The sequence below is a fragment of the Filicampus tigris genome, chromosome 15 (genome assembly GCF_054856515.1).
Source record: "Filicampus tigris isolate MCC_2025a chromosome 15, RoL_Ftig_1.0, whole genome shotgun sequence".
NCBI classification, from domain to species: domain Eukaryota; kingdom Metazoa; phylum Chordata; class Actinopteri; order Syngnathiformes; family Syngnathidae; genus Filicampus; species Filicampus tigris.
In genome coordinates this window covers 8329928-8354138 of record NC_141231.1, presented here as the reverse complement: position 1 = coordinate 8354138, position 24211 = coordinate 8329928, and the positions used below count along the sequence as shown (strand labels likewise).

The window sequence follows — 24211 nt, the reverse complement described above, 5'->3', positions numbered from 1 at the left end:
GAAATATTTACGTTATAATGAAAGGATAAACATGGCAGCTGTATGCCATCATCTCATATGTAACCTTTCATTGACCTGTAAATCCTCCAAAATGGTGCCACCACTTTATTCTCATTGTAGAATTTTTTTTATAAACAAAAACCTTTTGATCACAAGTTGGAATATTCACTCTGCTGGAGCGAGATACATTTTTTGTTTTATGAGAACACAAAATTGATCCTTGAAAAAAAGTTATATTTACATTTAAATGCTAGAGGGGCTTAACTGGGGCTGCACATATTTCTGATGTGGCTTCAGCACCCCCTACCCTTAATTGAGATTATAACACCTCTGACATATTTTTCATAAGAGGGAAAAGAGAGGCATCTATTTGAGGGAGGCATTTATTTGCTTTGATCATGCACCCAGCGATTAATTGTGGTTGACATATGTTCTGAGCAAGGTTATTATAGTTGACGAAACTAACGGCATCTACATCTTATGGTTATTAAAATTAACCATAAGTATGGAAAATTGCCTTCATTTTCATCTTTGTCAATTAATATCATACATGACCTTTTGGGGTTCATTTTAAATGTATTTACTTTGCATCTTTAAAGGTCAAACAGTTGTTTGAGAATTGTAGTTTACTTTGTTAGACAATACTTAGCTACCTTTTTTTGCACTTGACAAAGATAAAAAATACATAAAACTAATACTAAAACTAATACAAACTAATCTCAAATAAGGCATTTGTGAAAATAAAAAGAAAATAAAAACAAACAAACCTACTCTAAAAAACAAATTCAAACTAACTGAATTGAACATTTTTTTTTTTTTAATTATAACTGGTTCTGAACTCCTGTTTCAACACCATAGAGCTCAACATTAAGGGCATAAATGCTCATAATGGTCAAACAAAATTGTCTAAATTTTAAATGTTTAAACTGTACAATTTTAACACCTATTTTTAATGTTTGTTTTCAAGGCTTAGACTTCCATTTTCCATTTTCTTTCAGATAAACAGCCTAGTCAGCCACCTGAAAATGGATGGATTCATTTACTTTTGGGTTTAGTTCTTTGATATGTGCCTGTCCCAATAAATCTCAAAGAGCCTGTGCTCATTTTCCAATCCAGTTAGAAACAGGAATATCTGCCTTTAATTCCCTAACCGTTCTCTTTTTGTTTTTGTTTTCCTACTTTCTCTATGTCAGTTGTTCCATCCCATTAAGTCATCAGCCACTGATGAACGTGAAGGCAAATGGAGCGAGCGTGCTGCCTCGTGTGCGAGAGAGTTCTGCTAAATTAAGAATAAAAGACAGCCGAAGAGATTCAGGGTGCGTTTGAGACGAGCGCTCTCCTCTGGCATATGCTAGTGGCTAATTTTAGCCTTGCGGGGCAGCGCACTGTATGTCCCAGTGGAGGAGTTGAACCATGGAGGGATCTAAGCATCAGCCCAGCCCTGTTGTTCTCGCTCTCTTCTTTCTCTCTCTCTCTCTTTCTCTCTCGCCCCGTGTGTGTGTGTATGTAGTCGCTGTCCTTTTGTTGCAGAAAGGTCACAGGATAGTCACAATGGATCGTAGTGGAGGGGATTGCCACTCAAAGAGATTTTAAACCACCTGCGTTGGTTTAATTAATGCCAATTTTGCACAAGTGATGCAAACTCCATGTTGTAAGTACTAGAATTGGACGGTTGTACAGTTAATTAACAGCACCACTTATTGATTATTCTCAAGCCAATTTTTGAGTGCTTTTTCACACTATAAAGGACTCCAGAAATTTTACAGGGTGATCATCCTGGAGAAAATTTTGTTTCTGGGTGTGTGGTTTGGTAGCAGCCCTTGACAATCAATTCATTTCTATGCTGAGTAGACCAACAAAAAGGCTTAAGAACCCATGCCCAAAAGGACACAAAAAAACTGCCATTATTATTTGAAGCCCCCAAAATTTACTTCATTGCTCTTTGCCCCCAAAGCTGGTTTTACGAGCAACAGAACATTTAGGGCTCTATGAACTCAAGCCTAAAAACTGATGTGTTTGGGAGACTGCGCTGCACCATGCTGGGCATTCCGGTCGACTGTGGGCATTTTCTTTTACACACCCCTGGCGCACCTGACAGTTTAGTGGCTGAAAGTAGACTAAGCTTTACCACAGCTAGAAGCAGGGCCTAGTCGTTGGTGTAATGTGAATTTGATCGAAGTACAGGCAGACAGTTTCTGGTGTGGTGAATGTCATTGTATTACACTCATGACTATGACAACGTGCATCAAACTCTCAGAATCATTGTAGAAATCCATTCATTGAACGTAGGGGTGCGTGCCGATACGGTATCGAGGGTATATTCAATATAAACTATGAATTCGCTCGGAGATAGAGATTTGGACCCTACTGTCCAATCACAGTCACGCATGTTGATTACAGTACGTCTTTGTATCCCCTTTCATTCGCACTGTTCAGTGTGACAGAAACGCCCAAATTGTACGGCCATATCAGCTCGCTGTTTTCCGCTGTTTTATTGTGCAATGCTTGTTGCACACTATTTTGCGAAGCCTTGCTACTTACGAGCTGCGGCTGGATAGCTAATGTGGCTAAACATGTGGCTAAAAATCATGTGAGCTGATGTTTACATAGCATAAGTCACTGATCCATTGCCTCGACGGAAGAGAAAAAGCTAAACTAGTAGCGTTATCACGAAGACGAAGGGAAGACCTGAAGCCATGCTAATTGCTAAGCTATCAAAATGCAGTCGCAAAACACCAGAATAAGTGCTTGAGTGAGACAGTGCACTTGTCACTTAGGTCGGCTGGAACGACGTTGCAGCGGAGAGTAACCAGGGAGAAAATATGCAGTCAAACAATTTCAGTTGGACCATTTTAGGGTCATTTTAGCTATATCCAGGTGTCCGTCAAAGACTGACTAGACCGAGAGATTTTGTGTGATCACTAACAAATTTCAACTACGTATAATAGACAGATGGGCGACACTAAAATGGGTCATCGCACATGGGAAGAGTAAGGCATGAACGTTTGATGACTCGCAGCAAATGTGAAACTTTGACTCACCACAAAACCCAAAACGACTCAGGAAATCAAGCAATTCAGTTTAATGGTACCATTTTTGTGTTATTTTCTGCTATTTTTATGTTGCCTTTAAAAACAGACTTAATTGTGCCGAATGTCTTATGAGTGACCTTTCTTTCACAGCCCGATAAACATCCTATTTGTGATCATGATTGACTGCGGCTGGCACACATTCCAATTATATATATTTACAATTCAATCACACACATTCATTGTTTTGGGCGTATTATGTCATTATTTGGAAAATGAAAGGTTCAAAATTATTACAGACGTTATACATATTGTAGGAAATGTGCCACCTTAACAAATTAGTTGAATAGGCCCCTACCGCTTTTTAAATTCCAGATCTGTAGCGTCTTAATCTATCACTCAATGTGAATTAATGTTTTCACACCGTTTTGGAGGTGAACATGGAATCCGCCACTTAACGGACGAAATAGGCCCAATTAAACGTCATTTCAGATGTGATTAATTAAAATGGGCGCTTTGAGGAGAAAAGGAAAAGCATCGACTTTAAAAATAGATCGCAATTAGACGAAATATTTCACTCGGCAGATCCTGGGATGCGACGGGTTTATTACCCAAGTGCACCAATCAGCCATCATCACGTCCATATTTAACGATTACAGTTGGAGGAATTATGGAATAACTAACCTGGAATTAAAAAATAGCTCTCAATTATGAGATTATTATGAAATATGTGTAGTGGTAGGGTTTCACTTGGTTCTTTTCACCCAAATAGGTGAAATACATAAATGAACCTGCTTCTAATTACTATTTTACACCACCAAATTACCTTTTCATCATTTTGCTTGATGGGTACTCTAGCACAAACACCTCAGATTGTAACGTTAGATTACAAAGTAACATTTGCTTTGTTAAAATGTAAAATAACAGTAAATGATAGGACACATACGGTTTGTGGGATTACTGAAAAACATATTTCTTTCTGTCACATTCCTGTGTAGGACATATTGTGTGAAATGTCTCAATACACATAAAACATATAAACATTATAAAGACACATTGTAGGCTATATTATTGGACATGTCATACAACAAGACATAAAACGCATCATTGGACAAGTTGAAGGATACATGAAGTGTATTGATGATGCATCTTAGAGCACCTTATGGAACCTACTTTAGGACTTTGACATTTCATGGGACATAGGAACAACATAGGAATTGTCATGAAACAAATAGGAAACACAGGACATACAATGCTATAGGATATGCCAGAGTTTGACATTAACGGTAGCCCACTACCTACCTGCAGATGCAGATTTTCAAGTCACAGCCACCGTTAATGGCCCAAAACATTTTGGGTTTGTTTTGGATCGAACAAGACGGCAGAAAGACGTTATTGTTATGGCACACGAAAGAAATGCCACACACGCTTGACTGGTTAAAGCATCGTTATCTATGGGCTGAAGGGGCATGGATTAGCTTCATGTTGCTAGCTTTGACTAGCACGATCACCGCTAGCCTTAACAGATCCATACCAGTGGCAGTGGGACCACAGAATGGAACAACAAGGCAGCCATTGTTGGCCATATCATAAGACACTGCAGAACATATTAAGTCAGAACACATCATAGGTCACAGCATAGTACATATAATAGGACAAGTTGTAGGATACAGCTTGAGATTTGTTGTAGGACACATTCTAGGACACTTCTACACCCATTATGGGACATATCAATGGACTTATAGAACATGTTATAGAACACAATATAGGTTATATAATGAGATGCCTGATAGGACACCAAAGGACGGGTCAACAGACACATCATGGAACAAATAGAACAGGTCACAGGTAACATTGTAGGACATAGCACACGTCCTTGGACATCTATCATGGACATTTCCAGAGTTGGACGCGTCAGTAAATTTTGCCGGTCCATCATTCAGTCATCATTTGCCAGCAAAACGGGAGTCCATCAGTGACAGACTGATGGACCTTCCGTCGCTACTGACAAAATGCCCGCCTCTGGACTTTTGATTGAGCACAACATAAGACATCTCGTCGAATACATCCTCGGTCATGTCGTAGTACTGTACATATATAGATAGAAAGAAACAAATAACAGTAGCACGCTCATTGCCGTCTGAAGACTTGCTACATGCTACTCAATGCATGTTTCTGGAGGCCTGTTTGTTTTGGAGTGCGGCCATGTTGAGTTATGCACAGCTCGACATCTGCGAACGCAGTAGCACAAACTCAAACAGCGGCGACCGAATCCTCAAGTGGCCAAACCTGAGATTTTTTTTTTCTTTCTTTTTTGTATGTGACTTGCGTCATTCGCGCAGTTCCGAATCAGCCTGCCCAACGTTTCTGCTTTTTCTCTGTCCTTCTGTGTGCAGATCTTCCATATGACCTATGACCTGGCAAGCGCTGTGGTAAGAATATTTAACTTGATAGGCATGATGCTGCTGCTGTGCCACTGGGACGGCTGCCTTCAGTACCTGGTGCCTCTGCTCCAAGACTTCCCCCCTGACTGCTGGGTGTCGCTAAACGGTATGGTTGTAAGTATCTCGCTTTTACTCTTTTCTGTCGTCTTTTGGCAGCTGTGCGTGTGTTATGCGTGTGATTGATGCAGACTTTAGTGATTGTTATTTTCATATATTTCAGTGTTCAGCTACATTTGCATCTTTTTGTTGTCGTCAGCTTCATAGTCTCTCCTAATAGGAAGTTGTTTTATAGTAAACATGACAAGTTTGTTGGTTACCTGTATTTGACTGTATTTTCATAACATAGTAACTTGAGTTGAATTACAACTTAATTTTTGGAAAATGATTAGTAGTCTAATATGCTGACTTGATCTCTATGACTTAAGTCTATTAACTTAAGTCTCGTAGCATCCCGCCATCACCCCCGAAGCATTACAATTGTATTCTATTACTAGTCTTTGTCTTTCAATACTTTTGTTGTAAAAATTGTAACTTTACTCTCATAATATACCGTAATGAATTTTGACAAATGTCAAATTATGACTTTATCCTGGTAAAATGTAATTTTCTCATATAAATGACTTTATTCCCGAAAAATTGTGTTTTTATTTGCATTATACGATGACTTCTTTCTCCAAAAATTCCGACTTTGTTCTCCCAAAAAAGACGTTTTCCCACGGTGCATTAACGGTATTCTCGTAAAACTGCCTTTATTTATTTCTTGTAAAATGTCAACTTTATTGTATAATCGTATCGTGACACAGTCTCTTATCTCATAGCATCCCAACTTTATTCTTATTAATATTTTTTCTCATTCCTCCTAAAATGATTCCTCCCAATTTTTTAAAATGATTTATCAATTAAAAAAAATAATAATAATTATCCATTTTTATTTTAACTTTTTTTGATTGCAACAATCACCTTGTTGACTTTCCTTGTACAATTCTGACTTTATCCTCTTAAAATTAAGCCTTTTTTTTTTTTATTAGTGGATTAGTTAATAATATTGTCACTTTTTTTTCCCCCAAAAAGTGCAACTTTATTCCACCAACATGGCTTTTTTTTCTCAGTATGACTTTTTTTCGAGACCATTTTTTAAAAATACGATAATAAAAATAGTAAATAAATAAATGAATATATATATATATAAGTATTATTATATATATATATATAGTTTTTTATGTATTGTATTGTTTTTAAAGTGCTTTGTTACAGCTCTAGCCGTTATGAAATGCGCTATATAAATAAAATTGTATTGTATTGTAGAGTTCAACTTGTTTCTCAGTCGATCTTCAACAAGAGGAATGTCACTGCGTCTGTGTCAAGGTTTCTGCAACTCGTCGCAGTTCTGGGCTCCTCAGTGCTGCAGATACGGCACCCCGCTGCTCTAGATCGTGAGCCATCATGTCCAAAGAGTTGTTCTAGCGCGTGATTACCTCCATAATTAGTTTGTGCGCGGGCAGCTTGAGCTGTCTTTATTTAGACGTCAAAAGTGCTGCTGCTGTTGAGCATCGATGAAAAAAAGAACCTATACGCTTGACACGTCTAAATAAACATCATACGCGGCCAACTTTGGACCAGCTGCACTTGTGTAATTGTGTTCATTGCCTGCACGATAAGCACTTAATGTGTGGCCCAAAGCCAGCCTCACGTATTGCCACATGCATGTTGCGAGCGTTGTCGGTCACAACAGCGACTCCGTGATTTGGCCTCGGAAGTTCCCATTCGGTGACAGCTCCATTTAGGACATCTGCTATATTCAAGCGCCGTCAAAAGAAACTAGATCAGCAGTAAAATATGTAAAATTAAATAAAATAAAATACGAAATAAAAAAAAAAATAAAAAAAAAAAAAATATATATATATATATATATATATATATATATATATATATATATATATATATATATATATATATTTATTTATTATTATTATTTTTTTACATATTGTTTTAGTTAGAGTGGTATGGTATGGTTGAGCAATATCTGAAATAGCACATTCCTGTTTTATATGTTTTTGTTCAACGGTCACGCTCTGATTATATCATTATAAATCAGTGACCAGCAAGTCACTCAAAATACTTGATTAATTACTTGAGGACTCATTTTTACTTTTACTTGATTTATATTATTCTAAAGTAATAGTACATGAGTATTTTTGTATACTCTACCCATATCTGGTTGCTAACCAAAACAGCAGTGCATACAAGGGCACATAAAAAGTCAGAAAAATTGTTAGAATTTTTTTGTGTGGACTCTTCATAAGGGCTGTTTTGGCGCTCGGGTGTCCATTGGGGATGTTATTTTTTTTCCCTTCCGTTTTCCGCCTTCTCCGCTGGGGCGAAACGAGTGACGCGATCGCGTGGGGCGCCTCGTAGGCGCTGCAGATCGTAAACGCTCGCCTCAGGCCGTCCCCTGCCTCTTCGTCTAGCCTCTTCCTCCGCCAAACTCCACACATGCAAAGCGACTGTTGCGAAGCATCCGGGCTTGGGGTGCAAACGTCAGCTCTCCTCAGTGTCGTATCTCTTTACTTTTCACGTCATCCCAAGCGTACCGTGCTTGAGTCACTCAGAGGCAAACACGAGAATCGTTTTCTCCGACGACTGCCGCGGTTCATCCTGATTATGGCCTACTCTAAACTATGCTAACGCCATCATTCCATTCGCCACACATTATTAAACTATGACAAAGTCATCCAAAAAAGCCTAATGAACAGCCTAAATTTTCACTGCACCTCTCGCTCTGAATAAATCTCACTTATTACCCTGCTGCAGATCAATGTGGAATCTTGTAAAAGACTTAATTAGCTACACCCCGCGAGGCCTCATTTGCATCAAGCACTTTTGCCACGACGGGAGGTTGCCCAACAAGATCTAATGTCGCAAGTTAAAATGGCTTTTGTACCACTTTCAATCAGGGGTGGGCACGAGAACATTTGAACTAGCCCCCATGCAATTTTAAAAAGCATTAAAAATCACAGTAAATGCTTTTTATTGTTAAAAATGAGCTCTGATCTCTTAGTATGATTCACCCCCTCTTTTATTTTGTGACCTTTCGGCATAAAAATTACAACTTTATCCTAATATAATCACTTGTTTCTTGTAAAATTAAGATTTGATCCTATGAGATAATATGAGACTTTTTTTGTAAAATTGCAAACATATTTTCTAAAATTAAGATTGTATTCATATAACTTCTTCTTTCATAAAATTACACATTTGTTCTCATAATATCATTCTTTTTTTTTATTCGTACAATTGCTAATTAATTCTTGTGATTTTTCAAGTTTCACCCTGTAGTTTTAAAAATGACAACACATCATAAAATGTTGGCTTTTTTTCATGAACAACACCATTTTTTTGGCATACAAATTACAACTTTATCATTAATATTATTATTACATTTGATTTTTCTAGGAAAGTTGTGACTTTCTTCTCCAAATATGACAACTTTGTATTGTAATATGACACATTTTTGTGGCAAAAATTGTGACTTCTTAATATCATAACTTTTTTTGTATGCTCATAAAAGTATAAGTTTTCTCAGTGAGCTTTAAAACTGTATTCTCTCTTCTAATATGCTGACTTTTTTCCTGTATAATGAAATCTTTCCCTGAGAGCATTACGCCTTTGTTGTCATATGATGGCATTTTTTCCCGTTACTTCTTGCTGCATTACAGGTCCCTTGATTTAAAAGACGTTTCACAGAAAAGAAAAAAAAAGCTGTTGACATGTTCAGACAACAGTGATAGCACGCCTATATATAGAACCCCACACGGTGCGAGAGTGTGATGCATGTATGATCAACCTATATTTGGATGTCAGAATAGTCGCCTGGACTTGTTTGGCATGTGCTTTGTCATAGCCGCAATTATATTAACTTCGAACCTCTCGATTGATTTGCTTTAAACTAATTTGATGTATAAAAAGACCAACACTATGTCACCTGTGGGAAGTCAGGGCTCGAGAGTGTGACCAACATTCTCGCAAATGCGTCCGGCTTTTCATACTGGTCACGCTGGTGGGACACATATTTTAATGTTCCCTCTGCAGTCTCACTGTTTAAAACTGGTGTAAAGTATTTTTCACTAGTATAGCCAGCCTCCTCCTCCACGCTCCCTTTACAATGAAAGCGCCTTGTCTCCTTATCTACGGGGGTGTTTGGAAATATAATGCGAGTGCGCTAAACTCTACTCTGGTATTGGGGTACTCGAGCGGTTTTCAAAAGTGCGCTTGGTTTGGTTACATAGGATGCGATACGTAAGCCGGTTGATGTTCTTCTGCTGCTGCTGCTTCTGTCAACTGAAAAAAATTGGTCACACCGGTGCTACCAGTGCAAAAGTTTGTGCAGGACCCTGGAAGCTAATCCACGCTGTCACAACAACTCTGGAGCATAGAAACACGAATTCAGAACATTAATATATGTCAAAATAAGATGGCAATCGATTTATTGATCGATTATCAAGAATTCTGATGATTTGTGTTGCATTGATTGTTGATTAATTTATCTTCATGCAATTGCAATAAGAAACCGGTGTTACATTTCCCAGATCTTGTCGAGTTGTTTAAGGAAATGTAGTTCAAGGCTCATTCCTAATCTGTATTGCATTTGATACCACCAACAATAGGAATGGAGTGGAACTGCACTGTCTGCAAATGACTGGTTGCTGCAATTGCTGTTATTAATAACACAGTCTACACTTACGTATTGTATCATATTAAAGTAAGCTACAAGGGAGCTACCACAATCGGCACCGCAATGCTAAATTTGTATGTGATTGGCTGATTGACCGTAAGGAGCTAGAACGTGACTTGCAGTCCATCAAATTTCGCCGTCGGTCCTGTTGCCTGGATTCATCGTGTCCAGCACTAAGGAGAGTCCCGGCCAGCAAGGACTGGCGATAGTGGCGAGTGGGCCTGGAGGGGTGTTATCAGCTTGACTAATGGCCTTAGAGTAGCTTCTTACGCCCAAGCGGCCGCATTGACTTAATCAGCAGATAAGATAATGCTGCTGTCAGGTGAGAGTGTGATTGGGCCTTTTGCCATGACTGTGAACAGTTAAGGACGCTTGTTTTCCCCTTGTCCAAAACTTTGTTAGCACATTGCGGTTGTAGGTTCAAAACACCGGGGTATCGTTGTTCTTTTTTTAGACCAAAGTCCTGCAAGTCAAAGTGATGCCAAGAAGTGATGTGCCAGCTGTAGTTGGGTTGTGGTGTTTTATTCATCTGGGCTGATTAAAACGCCCGCGTGTGTTTGGGAAAGGGCATTATTTCCACCAAGGGCCTTCAAGCTGTTAAACATGTCCATGATATGGATACGAGCATCTTTGGATGATGCATCTTTTTACCATCACGATAACTGTGTTGAAAGTTGATGGCGGAATGATCCTTATTTCTGTTCTGCAGTTTGAGTAACTTTTTCTGCTGATCAAAGAATGTAGCGACGGCGGCAGTGGGAAACACACTGCAGAAGATCCTCCTCATCACGGACCATCCGAAGCCAAATAATGTCAGTAAATGAGATGTTGGAAGAAATCTGAGAGAATTCGCTGAACATCCCAAAAGACAGTTAACATCAGCGTCTGGAACCGCAAAGCTGTCCATTTCCTCCCTCATGGGTTCAAAGTCCTCCCTTCCTTCTGTGCAGTTGGTTAGAACAGCTTGTTTTTTTTTCATTTGATTACATAATTGGACAAATGAATATTGCGCATCAGTTTTTTTTATTTAGCCATACATGTGACAGCTTGCTGAATTTTAGGGAGTTATATGACTGAGTCAGTAGAACTGTTATGTATGCTAATGCTGAAACATAAAGGGAGAGTTTATGTATAATAACTTGGAAATGATGAAAGCTGGCATTTGAATTCAGACATTCAAAGTACTTTGGAGTCAAATATTGTTCTTTTGTAGGCCAACACGAGCTAACAAGCGGGGATGTGTATTTTGGGGGCAGGGCTTTATTCTTATGCAGTTTTGTGGTAGTGATATGTGGCCCTATTATCTAAAATGATCACATTTCAGAGAAGCGTTTTACAGCTGTAGGCAGAAGACTTCAACCTCCTATTCTCCTAGTTGTCTTTTTGTAAAAAAAAAATTCTCATGCACTCATTGCAGTCACGTGCCTGCTGGTCTGGCACATTTAACGGCCACTTTTCAGCAGAAGTCAAGTTACTGTTCACTATCTGCCCTCCGCTCATTCAGGGAGAACAGAAAATGGTGCGAAGCTTGTTTTCTGAGAAGTGAGATGTGGTAGTTACAAACGAAACAATATTTTACCAGTTTGAGAATCCCCCCCCCAAATGCACACACATTTGCAGTTGGAAAGAAAATCCATTATTATTTTCTTCTCTGTGTTTATTTGTGATGCTTCTTTTCTTCACCGCAGTTGTAGTAAAAAATGACACTGGTCAGTAAATAGTTTTCATCATGTCAGAGCTTCTCTGGGGCTTAGGGGTGTTCATAATTTGTCAGAGGCACAAAAATGGTGCATGATAAACAATATCAGTGGTAAAATTTGACTTATGTGAAGTAAAACTGAAGTTTGAAGTTCAAAAGGTAGACTCATGGTGAACCGAAGCTGAGTTGAACATAAACATGGGTGCACACATTGTGGTGCCAGAGTCTACTGAAATGGTAATCGTCCTTTAAAATTAAAATTTCAATACCTCAATGTGAAGTTTTGAATGGAAAACGTACGTGTAACTCCATAATGGTTCAAATGGATCACTGCAACAGTTTCACAGTGATTGGGGATGTGATTTTTGTATGGTAATGAAGTCAGCCCTCCACTTTTTTTTTTTTTTAAGCAAAGGCTGAGCTGCCGAATGAATATTCAACTATGTTGCTTATTTGGCAGCATGCATGTGGTGTTTAATTAGAACAAGCCGCTTGAATACATTTGCTGCGTTCACCTCATTTGTTAGGAGCCCCACTTCTAGCGGAAGCTGTGTTTTGGAGATGTGTTAATACACCGATGAGTCACACCCCCCCTTCCATACACACACACACACACACACACACACACGGATGACCGAGCATTACGTGACGAGAGATTCTTTCAATCTCTGCAATTCTTCCCGATGATTCACAGATGGAAAATATCATGCCGTTTGACTACTGAAACAAAATCAATATGTACAAAGTGTATGATTGGCCTTGTCATGAAGCAGGGCTGGTCGTGAGTCACGAAAGGGGGTGGAAAAAAGGAATATAAATCAGGTTAGTTAAGAGCAGTGGTGTGAAAAATAATAACTGCATTTGTTTTTCTGGCTCGTGTATGGCTGGAACACTGTCAGAAAATGTGTGTGTGTGTGTGGGGGTGTGTGTGGGGGTGTGTGTGTGAGTGTGTGAGTGTTGAACCATTTCAACATGAAAAGACTGTTCGACTCACATTTTGGAAATTGTATGTCTTTTGCCAGTCCAGACATTCAATCCCAGGAACTTATTCATATATTTTTTCAAATGTTAGAGTAAAAGACGGTCTGAAAAATGTCTGGTAGTGAATAAGTTAAAGTCCTTTGTTCGCAAAAAGTCAGTGAAATAAGCTCATGTATTTGTTTTGTGTAGTTAATTTGGTTTATATGTGTTTTACTTGCAAGCTAACGTAGCAAACAGTCGACTTATTCACTTATTGCGGGACTGGAACGTGCGGACACCAGTCACAAAAGAGTCGACTCAAGATCCTTTGTTCGCACAAAGTTGCCTCAGCCTGAGAGTCCTATCAAGCCTTCTAGCTAGCGGCTAGCGTGAAAGGCTAACATGGCAGAATACATCCCCAATTAGTGCTCCTTCTTGTCAAAGACAGCACAAACAGATGAACTCAAATGTACCAAACCAGTCACAGAAGATCCAGGTCAACTTTTTTTTTTCACATAAAGTTGGTAAAATAAGCATAAGCAAGCATTCATTTTACAAGCAGGATAAAATCGCATGGCTAAGATAATGTAGCAGTATCCTCACTCAGTGTATTTTTTTTGGGCAAATAGCACTAACAGATGGCACTAAAACACATGATACTACTCATATAAAATCCAAATCCTTTAAGTCCTTCATTCACCTCCTTCTACATTTCTCAACAGAATAAAACAGTTCCAACTTTAAAATGTGCAGCTCATTCATGAAATTTGCTATGCACGTTTGCATTTGAGCAATTCTCATCAGAAATAATGCTGTAATACAAGGCGGGATGTAAACTTCTCTTTGATCACACAGTTTTTTAGAATTTGACTTTATTGTTAAAATAATTCAGGTTTCCTACATTTCATTTCATTCATCAGGTCTTCAGAATTTACGTGCAAATTCTACAGAAATTGCATTCTGTAGTTATTAATATCATCTGCACTGTCTCATCTTTGAGTCTTATATAGAAATCTACGCCAATATAGTAACCTATCTGGATATGAACAATAAAACAGATCACAACAATTCAACGCAGTGCAATTCCCATGGGGCCCATATGTGACCCGCGGTGCAAACACAAATGTATGACAAAGCGATGACAATGCACAACATGGTGCCGACACAGCTCTTCTCCATCCGCACGACAAAGAGGCGAAATTGTGCTGTGAGTCAGCTCAAGAGTGGCAAAAAACCCCCAAAACATGTATATGATCTTTCCCTGCTTCTCCAGTCATGCAAATTTTGCTAACACAAACATTCAGCTAACGTGTGCGAATGACACCTCATGACCTCTCAAATGCCATTTGTTCCAACGTCATGGTCGGCTGCCTTTTGTGTTCCGGCCTTTGTGCAGAATGGAAAATTCAGTGTTTATAGTACATACATGGAAGAAAAATATGTTTATTGTTTAGCATGACTTTGGACAAATATGAAGTATCTTAGCCAAAGAAACCACCAGGGTGGCAAATGTAATGAGAATCAGACACTCACTATTCTTGGGGGGCTAGGGACCGGGCTAGCTCCAGATTTATGTATACATGTATGTATGTATGTATACATGTATGTATGTATATATATATATATATATATATATATATATATATATATATATATACGTATGTATATATATATACGTATGTATGTATACATGTGGATTGGCTGGCAACCAATTTGGGGTGTCCCCCGCATACTGCCCGAAGACTGCTGGGATAGGCTCCAGCACACCCCGCGATGAGCGGAATGGATAATGGATGGATGGATATATGTATATGTATGTATGTATGTGCCCACATCTATTTAACTAGGTGTTCACATTCACTACACTTTTTTCCTGACAAGGAAAAGTGAGGTATCTATTTGAGGGAGGTGTTGATTTTGGCCATGACAATTGGTGTTTGGTCTCTATCCGAGGAAATACAGTATGTCATAGGTCCTCACCACAACCGTGTGCCGTCTTTAAACGATCATTTTACATGCATTCTTTGCACCACTGCTGTCCCGCCATTATTTGGCCTCTTATCGCACCATGTGGGCTCACCGTGTTTGCTCAGCTTTAGTCTGATTGATGGCAAGTCAACAAGGCCATGAAAAATGAGGCACACAGCTGGACACATCACTGCGAATAACTGAGTGACTATTATATGCTATTTTTGGCGCCAGAGAGAAATGACGGTCATCCTGTTAAAATGCACATGGCATTTCATAAGAACGAGGTGTCCCGTGACAAAAGCCTCAATGTCTAAGTGCATACTCACTAGAGTTGATTATTTTATGGTAACCTCTATCAAATTATCAAATTCAAGTCCTTTGCCTGAGAGTTCATCCTTTGGTGCTCGCTGAATTCTGCTTTCATGAGCTAAATGAAGCTAACAGTTATTAGGAGAGGTGGGCATTCCGCCAGACTGACGGACCAGTCCGTTTTGCTGACCATTGACGGGTGACGGGACGCCTTTTAAAATAGACGGACTGACGAATAATGGAAGTGGGTTTTAATCCGTCAATGTAATTGTCGCTAACTGTGTATGTCACTGACGGACCGTTTTTCCTGTCGTTGTTTTGGGGAGACCGAGTGACGGACCAACGGACTTCTGACGGAGTAACTGACGGATTTAAATGACGGACTGACTCACAGATTGACGATTACAATTCAGTTCGTCACGAAAAATGCCGAATGCCTAACCATCAAAATTAAGTAAAATGCCCACCTCTGGTTATTAGTAAACACACAACAAAAACAATTGACCAATTAAAAGTTGCATCCAGAGACAAACTGCCTTTATATAAACCCCTTATTAGTCACAGACACATCTTAAATTAAATAATTGTAATCTTAAGAAAGTGTGATTTATTTTGTTTTCGAGAGGTCATCTGACATATGAGAATGAAGTCATGTTTTTGAGATGTCATAATCTTATAAGAATAACATTTTTTCTGTTTAGTTGTAATTTAAATCATAAATCATATGTTGCACAATAATAATGTATCTATTTTTTAAATCAAAGTTGGAATCTCTATTTATTATTTTTTTAAATAAAATCTAAAAAGGATCTGTCTTTTAACATGCGCGTGGTAAATCAATAGCGTCCATGAACAGATATTGTTAAAGGTACTACGCTGATCAGTTTTGCAAAGAAAGACAAATTTACAAAATGATTTCTTTGATGCGGATTCATCTTGGGTCTTTTGAAATTTGTTGACATCACGCACGATGGTATTGATGAAAAAAACTGTGAATAAGCAAAGCCCAAATTTAATGAGATCATTTATTCATTGCTGAACTTTGATCTAAAAAAATTTACTAAGATGTCTTTGCTATCCGAAAACTTGAATTAACTATACCGGCAAATTTAACAGTCGTGCCACCAAATATTCAAATCTAAATACAATAAAACACAAGTCAAAACTTTTCAAAATGGTTAAATGCAGTATATGTATTATCTGTTGTTACAGAAGTGTAAACAGAAGTAAATGTTGCAAAAAAAACAACAAAAAAGCGAAACACTCATCGAGATTTAATCCTGCCACTTGCAGTGAAATCTTAAATGTCTTCTTGCATATGTGGTCAATTTTGGGGGGGATTAAATGCCGGGGGAATGACCCAAGAATAATGTGCAACTTGAAAAAAATGATGCATTTTTATTTAATTAGGTGTCCCAAAAAATTCTAATAAACAAAATGAAGTGCATGACAAAATAAAAATGCATGTCATCCTTCCATTCATTATCCAAACTGCTTATCCTCACTTGTTTCTATTACGTGGCAGACAATACAAAGAAAAGAAAAAAGTTAATTAAGAAAAAGAACTTAACACTTTGATGCCGAACTGAGTTCTTTTGAGGTAAGATAGATATCCCGCATGATTGGTGTTATGCGTGACTGTGATCCTTTTTTTTTTTTTAAGTGCCCGAGGAAAAGTCGAAGAAATAGCAAAATGTGCAATGTTTGTTGCGCGCTGAACTGAGCTCTCATAAAGGTGCTTTGAATCCGCCGGCCATTTTTTAGAATGAGTGTGCATTAAAAAAAAGGGTAAGAGAAAGCTCTCTCCTGCTTCTCTAAGGAAAAAAGATGCCTCAAATGTGTAAATAATGCAAGTTGTTCTTTTTTAGCACCGCCGACGTGAACTGTTTTTCACCCCTTAGCAAAGGGGGAAAGAATGAAAGCAGGTAGAAAGAAGCAGGAGCAGTTGTAGTAAAGGGCATGGAGAGGCTGTGAGGCGGATGGAGAGTGTGTTTTATGTTTGGAAGTTCAGTGATCCATCAATGACAAGCCCGGCCTTGCAATAACTTCGCCTCCACCTCGTCCTTCTCTCTCTCTCTACGTCCTGCCAGAACGTGTCCTGGGGCAAGCAGTACTCGTACGCCCTCTTTAAAGCCATGAGCCACATGCTGTGCATCGGCTACGGCGCCCGGGCACCGGTGAGCATGTCGGACCTGTGGATTACCATGCTGAGCATGATCGTGGGCGCCACGTGCTACGCCATGTTTGTGGGCCACGCCACCGCGCTCATCCAGTCGCTGGACTCCTCGCGACGGCAGTACCAAGAGAAGGTAAGTGGGAAATCGTACCAGGTTCAAATTGTCGTGAGGGTTATGTTTTAGAGCAATATTTCTCAAACTTGAGCCAAGGCACATATTTTATATCGGAAAAAAATCCACGGCACACCGCTTAGCAAAACGATTTATAAAAAGTATATATACAGGTTAATTATGTACCTTCAGTCATTTAGTAGAAGAGCATTTCTTTGTTTTGCCTGTTGCTATATGTGGTTGGCATAGATAAATTAACAAAATAAGTTATTTGAATTTTTTTTTTGGGGGGGTCAAAATAATTGACATTGGCTGGCACCCCGGGACTCGTTTTTTCCATGGGGGGATTATGTCAACAACCACCACATAAGCTCATTATTTTATTTACTTCAACTGACTGGCATTCACTAGCCACACCGTCATGACTATCACATCTATAGCCCATTTTACAAACAAGCGGCAAAGCTGCTCTTTCTCCTCCTGTGTGTCAGTCGGGCAATTCATCCTCAGACTCGGCAGTTTTTTGAAGCAGATGTAACGTCTCAATAAGATTTTTTTTTTAATCGATCATGGTGACCAGTAGCGTTTCTCAGTACAATCCCTGGTTGCTATAGAAACCTTGCGGCACCGTCCCAGCGCAACGTGCCAACCGTCAAATTGACTGGGATGCCGTAGTTAAAGGAGTAAAAACTATTTTTATATTGTTTAATAACATATAATTGCACCATGATAATGAAATATATATGCATAATTAGCAAAAATCAAGAGGCCAGGAGCATCTTATATCTCTATACCCAGAGTAATAACACATCAAAATTGGAAAACAGTCAAAATGACTGCTCTCATACTTCTAGTGTTCAGGAAAGGTGGAAATTGCTTGCTTTTTTTTTTGCTCTGTTTTTGATAGTTCTGATGGTTTTCACCATGGAACATTTGTGAGAGCACTGCAAGCACAAAATGAAGGTTAAAATGATGGAATTGGAAGTATTAGTGAAAGAGACAAACATATTACTGAGTAAGAATAGAGAAACTGATTGCTTCAATCATTTTGGGAAAGCCAGCAATCGCATAAATGCCATGTTTGTTTGATTTAACTCGCCCCAAGTGCGTGGGAATTGGATTTATCTCCCCATTCTTGCGTAACACTTAATTTCAAACTTGGAACATCACATACGAAAAACTGCTCTAGGAGAGGTCAGCACCAATTGTCACAGTGTCCTGAAATGACCCAGACACACGAAAATGCAGAATTGAAAGGAGTTTCATCATAAATTATATAGCTTGTGACTGGCTCCCATTCAGTCCAGGGATAATTCAGAAATTCCAAAATTGCATTGCTCAACTGACGTTATGTCGCAAGATTTTTTGTTTGTTTATAGAAGCCGTACAAAAAATGGATAGATGGATGCATTTAAAACATGTTGACAAAAGCAGAAAGATCTGTTCTTGACGAGGGTATATCTCCACGTCAGTTATGCACAGCGGTGCCGTTTGCATATGCCTGACACGTGACATTTAAACACCCCAAATCAGATATCACAACTCATCTCAGGTTTGATAAATATGTGTTAAATTAATCTATTTACATATGCTTAAACTTGAATGCGCAAGGTAAACGGCGTGGCAGTCTTGCGCATTTGGCAGACACAATTCTGAGTACACCCAGTAAGTAGATCAGCGTGCACATCTATTTGCGCTTATTTTTGCACAAGCAAAACTTGAGTAAATCATGCCCTAAAACAAAAAAAGGAAAATGCGCACCACTGTAAATGTTTTGATGCTTGGTGATAAGGTTTTAGGACACCAACAAAAACCTTGTTAGTTTGAGGCATGTCGTTACTTGAGATTTGGCGAGATATTGCGTGACTCAAATCAAGGACATAAACATATTTTTCCGACAACTTTCTGGAATTGTACGATTTGACGAGAGCTTTCACTCATATCCTGTTTATTGACTCAACGTAACTTAGCGTTAATCCCTAATGGCCCCCTTTGATGCACATAATCACATTAGCTCCATAAAGCTAATGCTAATTAGAGCTGAGATGCTCTTAAAGTATTATTCATTTCCCACCCCATCAAAATTCAGCTCATTTCAGACTTTAATAAATGAGTTCTATGTAACCGGCGCCTGGATATATGGATGGATCATTGGATGGATGGGTGGTTGGCTAGATAGATAGATAGATAGATAGATAGATAGATAGATAGAGCTGCTATATAAATGTTATTCATCTCTTCCACTTCACTCATGATGACTTAATGTATATATTTATCTTATTTTTATGTGCATAGATAGTGATTATGTAGCAATCCAGCCAAGCTACCATCTGTCAATTCCCAGAACACGTGGATGTTCCGGATGTGCGTTGTGCTCGCACGCAACAATCAGATAACCCCGGCAACCCCTTATAACATAACACCGTTCAATGTCAATATATCCGTAGCACTGTCATGCAAGGATTATTGTTGTGTATGGATTTGAGATTATGATTGAATAACAATGGAAAAAAAATGAATTGACCCTTTCACAGATCATGTAAAACCTGGAAATTGACCTCACATACACCACAGTACATTAATGTAAACACTGTCCAAAGCTGTCCTGCTAATATAAACGCTTTGGATAATGGGTGGATATATATACATAATTGCGTTATGACGCGCATTTGCGTACCTGTGCACACGGGTGGTGCAGTGCAATGAATCATCTTGAGGTTCATCGCGCTTTTTTGCCAAATCAGCTGGGATAGGCTCCGGCACACCCTTGACCTTAGTGAGGATAAGTAGTACAGAAAATGAATGGTTGGATAATAATATAATGCCCAAATTACCAATTATTTCTTTGGGAAATTTTAAAATCCAACCTTTCCCTTGGTCATCTCTAGCAATATTCTGTAACATACATTGCAGGATGTTCACACTTTGTGTCTCTTACATTAAAACATTGGGATCATAACGTCCAAGCTAATGCCAGTATAGAAATGGAGAACTGCTGCCTATTTTTGTCCATACAGTCATTGTAACTTCCATAATTTGCTCATTGCTTCACACATCAGTGGCACAGTGCATTCTAGTGAATATTAATGACAGCAGTTCGCCCACAGCAAACATTGAAAGTCACTGAATTAGTGACATGCCTTTTACTCATCTCTGGTTGTACAGTACATCTGTTCTACAGTAAATCTGCTTCATCCACTTCCCACTTCAACCTCCTGGCATCTCTTTCTGGGCTCTGACAGTTTTAAAGGGGCTGTGAAGGCCTCGCTTTACATTGTTAACATGGCAGTGTGTATCAGCGGGGTATGATTTTCTCATTGTGTCGATCAGCACACGTACATGAAAAGTTGGTCAGTATTAATTTAGCTGTATTTCTCAAAGCTATTTCCCAATGTGTAACCATAGGGGATTAATTTAAGGCATCTTTTGGGGCACCTGTTAGCGATAGCTAAATACCAGTCATCATCCTTTTCCCCAACATTTCCCCACCGTGGAGCTGCAGAGGATGATCATACCTATTGTTTTTTTTTCTTTTTTTGTAAGGCATCTTTTTGGACACCTATTAGCAAAGTGCTAGTCACCATCCTTCACTCTATCTCCCAGATCTTCGTGAGTAGATTGAATTGTTTACAACTGTTTAACCAAGACAGCATTTAGCTGACAACACAACCGCTGTCGGTCACCAGTCTACAAAGCCGGCCAGGGGACATCACGAGAATATTTAAGATTGCGTTATAATGCGATACTATTTTGTTTTATTGCAAAATGTTTGCATTACAACGCAATAAGTTTTCAGTTTTTATTGCGTTATTTTGCAATAAAATCCTTATTGCAAAATAATGCGATATTATTTTAGAAGGACAATGAAAGACTTCCACTTCCGGATTGTAGCTTTAAGTGTATGGTGGCACAGATTTCAGTCAGAGATTTTTACGCTGTAGGGATGTCCCAGACAAAGACATATTTCGCATGCAAAGGGATAAGGTATGTACTAGGGATGTCACAATATCGGCAATATCGTGATATCGCGATATTGAAATTTCCACAATATTAATAGCAGCAAATCTGTTTAAAAACCCAAATTGTTTTCCATTAGTGCAGTTCCAGCACCATCTGGTGGTTAGCTTATTAGCGCAGTTTAATTTGATGCATGTTTTTCCACCTGTTTAAAACCCGGAAATGTGTTTTTAGCTTGTGTGAAAACTTACGTCTGCCATGAAATGTGCCACACTCTGGTTACGAAATGCTTGAGTGGGGGTGTGGCGACCATGAATTGAGAACATACTTAAACGAGAATTCAACCCCAAACAATATGTTCTATGCAAACCCTACTAGTCTAAACATGACATTCTGATTAATCTCGTTTTTGTGGAATATAAATTAAGCAGCAAAATCCACCTATTTTTATCCATCTTAGGGGACAGCCATTTTGCTTCTTGCTGTCTACTGAAAATGCCGTGCACAGCACTTCTTCGAGCATGACTTGTTTCCCAGCTTGGCCATTCCAGTCCAGATGAACAGCCTGAGCCACATTCCAACTTGTCCCACACGCTCCAAATAAATTCACCCCCTCCCCACCAATACACAATGACCCGAGCTCTTATCAAATGTCTGCAGCCGGGAGAGGGGAATCAGTGACAGTGAGGGACGCCTTGTGAGTCTCTGCATCCTGTGCCAGTTTCATGTAGTGGGCCAGGCTTGGGTCACGCTTGCTAATACCCATTACCTGTGTTTCACCACCTATGTGAACAACTGCACTATCGATGGCCTTTGGCGGGAGTTGAAAGCCAGTTATGGGACCCACAGCATGACCATAATCCAAAGACAATTATGTGTACACCTATGACACCAATTTCCTGAACTGAAAGTGGGTAATGTAAACCAAGACATTACCAAAGGCCTTTGGTGGGAATAGACAGTCAATTATGTCAACTGCGATGCCAAAAGTGGCCTATGGTGTGAAGTGAAAGTCAGTTATGTTAACCACTACACTACCAACGGCCTATGGCAGGAATAGAAAGTCAGTAAACTAGCAGGATTCGAAAACGATCATGTGAATAACTCCACAATGGCCTGAAATTTAAGATGGCTTCTGATGTGGAATGAAACCCAGTTATGCAACCCACGAGACTACCAGGATTCCAAGACAATTTTGTGAACCCCGAAAAAATCAATTATGGTAACCACAAGACTGCCAATGGGCTTTGATGGTAATTTAAAGGTAGTTGCATGACAAACTATGCTCCCAATGACATTTGGTGGGTAAGAAAAGTCGTTTTGTGAACCCAGGCACAACCAATAGTAATTGATGGCATATTAAGTCAGTTACGTTTACCACTACACTTCCAATCGCCTGAATTGGACGTCAGTTATGTGAACCACTTAATTACCATCAATGGCCGTTGACATGTTCTGGAAGTTGGTTTAGTGAACCCTTAAAAGCCCAAAGGTGTTTGGCGGGAATTGAAAGCCAGTTATATGCCCAACCTAACTCATATTATCTTTTGGTCTGAATTGAAAGTACGTTATGTGACCCACTAGACTACCAGAATTCAAAGTCTGTTATGTGTACTACAACACTACCAGTGGCCTTCAAGTTAATTAGTTGAACCACTATGTAAGCAATGACCTAAAGGAAAGTCAGTCATGTTAACATACTGCACGACCAGTGGCCGGAATTTAAAATCAGCTATGTCAACGACTATGCTATAAATAGACTTTGTGGGAATTGAAAGAGAGTTACATGAGCCGCAACACAAACGGCCTTTGACTTCACTTCTCGGACAAAATGAATGAAGGGAAATGAAGGAATGAAATTCACATGATTTTTCTGTTGTTGTTTTTGCCATGGATGTGAACAGTCAGGAATGTAACCTGAATATGTCAATTGGATGTTGCATGTAGCTCGCTACTTCACATTAAGATCATGGCTTTGCTGCCCATCAGCATTGAGCTTCATGCTTGCTTGAAATAATGGCAAATGCAACCTTGGATTGACGTGGCCTCGGGGAGCAATTTGTTTGTGCTCCCCCTCACCGCCACTTCCCCTTTTATTCCCCCTCCCTCCCACACATATACGACTAAGCAATCAAAACGCTCTGAGATCACGACTTGTGTTTTGTAGTTAAATCAATGCCAACTTTTCATTCAGTCATTAGCTTTATCATTGGGATATTTGTCCATGGAAGAACGAATGCATCACCTGAAACTCATATGTGTCTGCTTTTTGTCCATCTGTCTTTGCTTTCCGCAGTACAAACAAGTGGAGCAATACATGTCCTTCCACAAGCTTCCGGCGGACATGCGGCAAAAGATACACGACTACTATGAACACCGCTACCAGGGCAAGATCTTCGATGAGGACAATATCCTTAGCGAGCTCAATGACCCGCTCAAAGAGGTGAGAAAAATATTACAGAAATACACAAACATTTGGAAGGCATACTTGTCATAATTACACTTGCAAAAAAGTCCCAAAAGACACAGAAAGTCTGCGATTTTGTTTTGAAAGAGACATTTTAGGGTCACATTTCCAATTATGGACTCATCCCCAAGATTTTGTCCGACTGCCACTATGTTTGAACCATATAAATAAACGCATCTCATCTCCCAACTCTTTGCATGGCCCTGTTAGACATGGAGGTGCAAGGGCCGAGCACATGGTGCAAATGACTACTTAAAATGACTTTGTTTATTCATCATCATTATTTTCAGGCCTAATAAATTGCTTTTCGGAGGATTTTTCATAGAGTTTACCCCACTGTTCACTGGAGATAGGG

At 39.2% G+C, this 24211-nt stretch overlaps 1 protein-coding gene across 1 annotated transcript in view; it reads left to right on the top strand.

Annotated features, from left to right (window-relative positions):
• Positions 1 to 24211, top strand: part of hcn1 (hyperpolarization activated cyclic nucleotide-gated potassium channel 1) — a 94621-nt gene that overhangs the window by 42726 nt on the left and 27684 nt on the right. The window contains exons 3-5 of the mRNA XM_086053718.1: positions 5426 to 5587; positions 17235 to 17453; positions 23686 to 23832. Coding sequence (XP_085909844.1) covers positions 5426 to 5587; positions 17235 to 17453; positions 23686 to 23832 — 528 coding nt within the window. The remainder of the gene's footprint in view (positions 1 to 5425; positions 5588 to 17234; positions 17454 to 23685; positions 23833 to 24211) is intronic.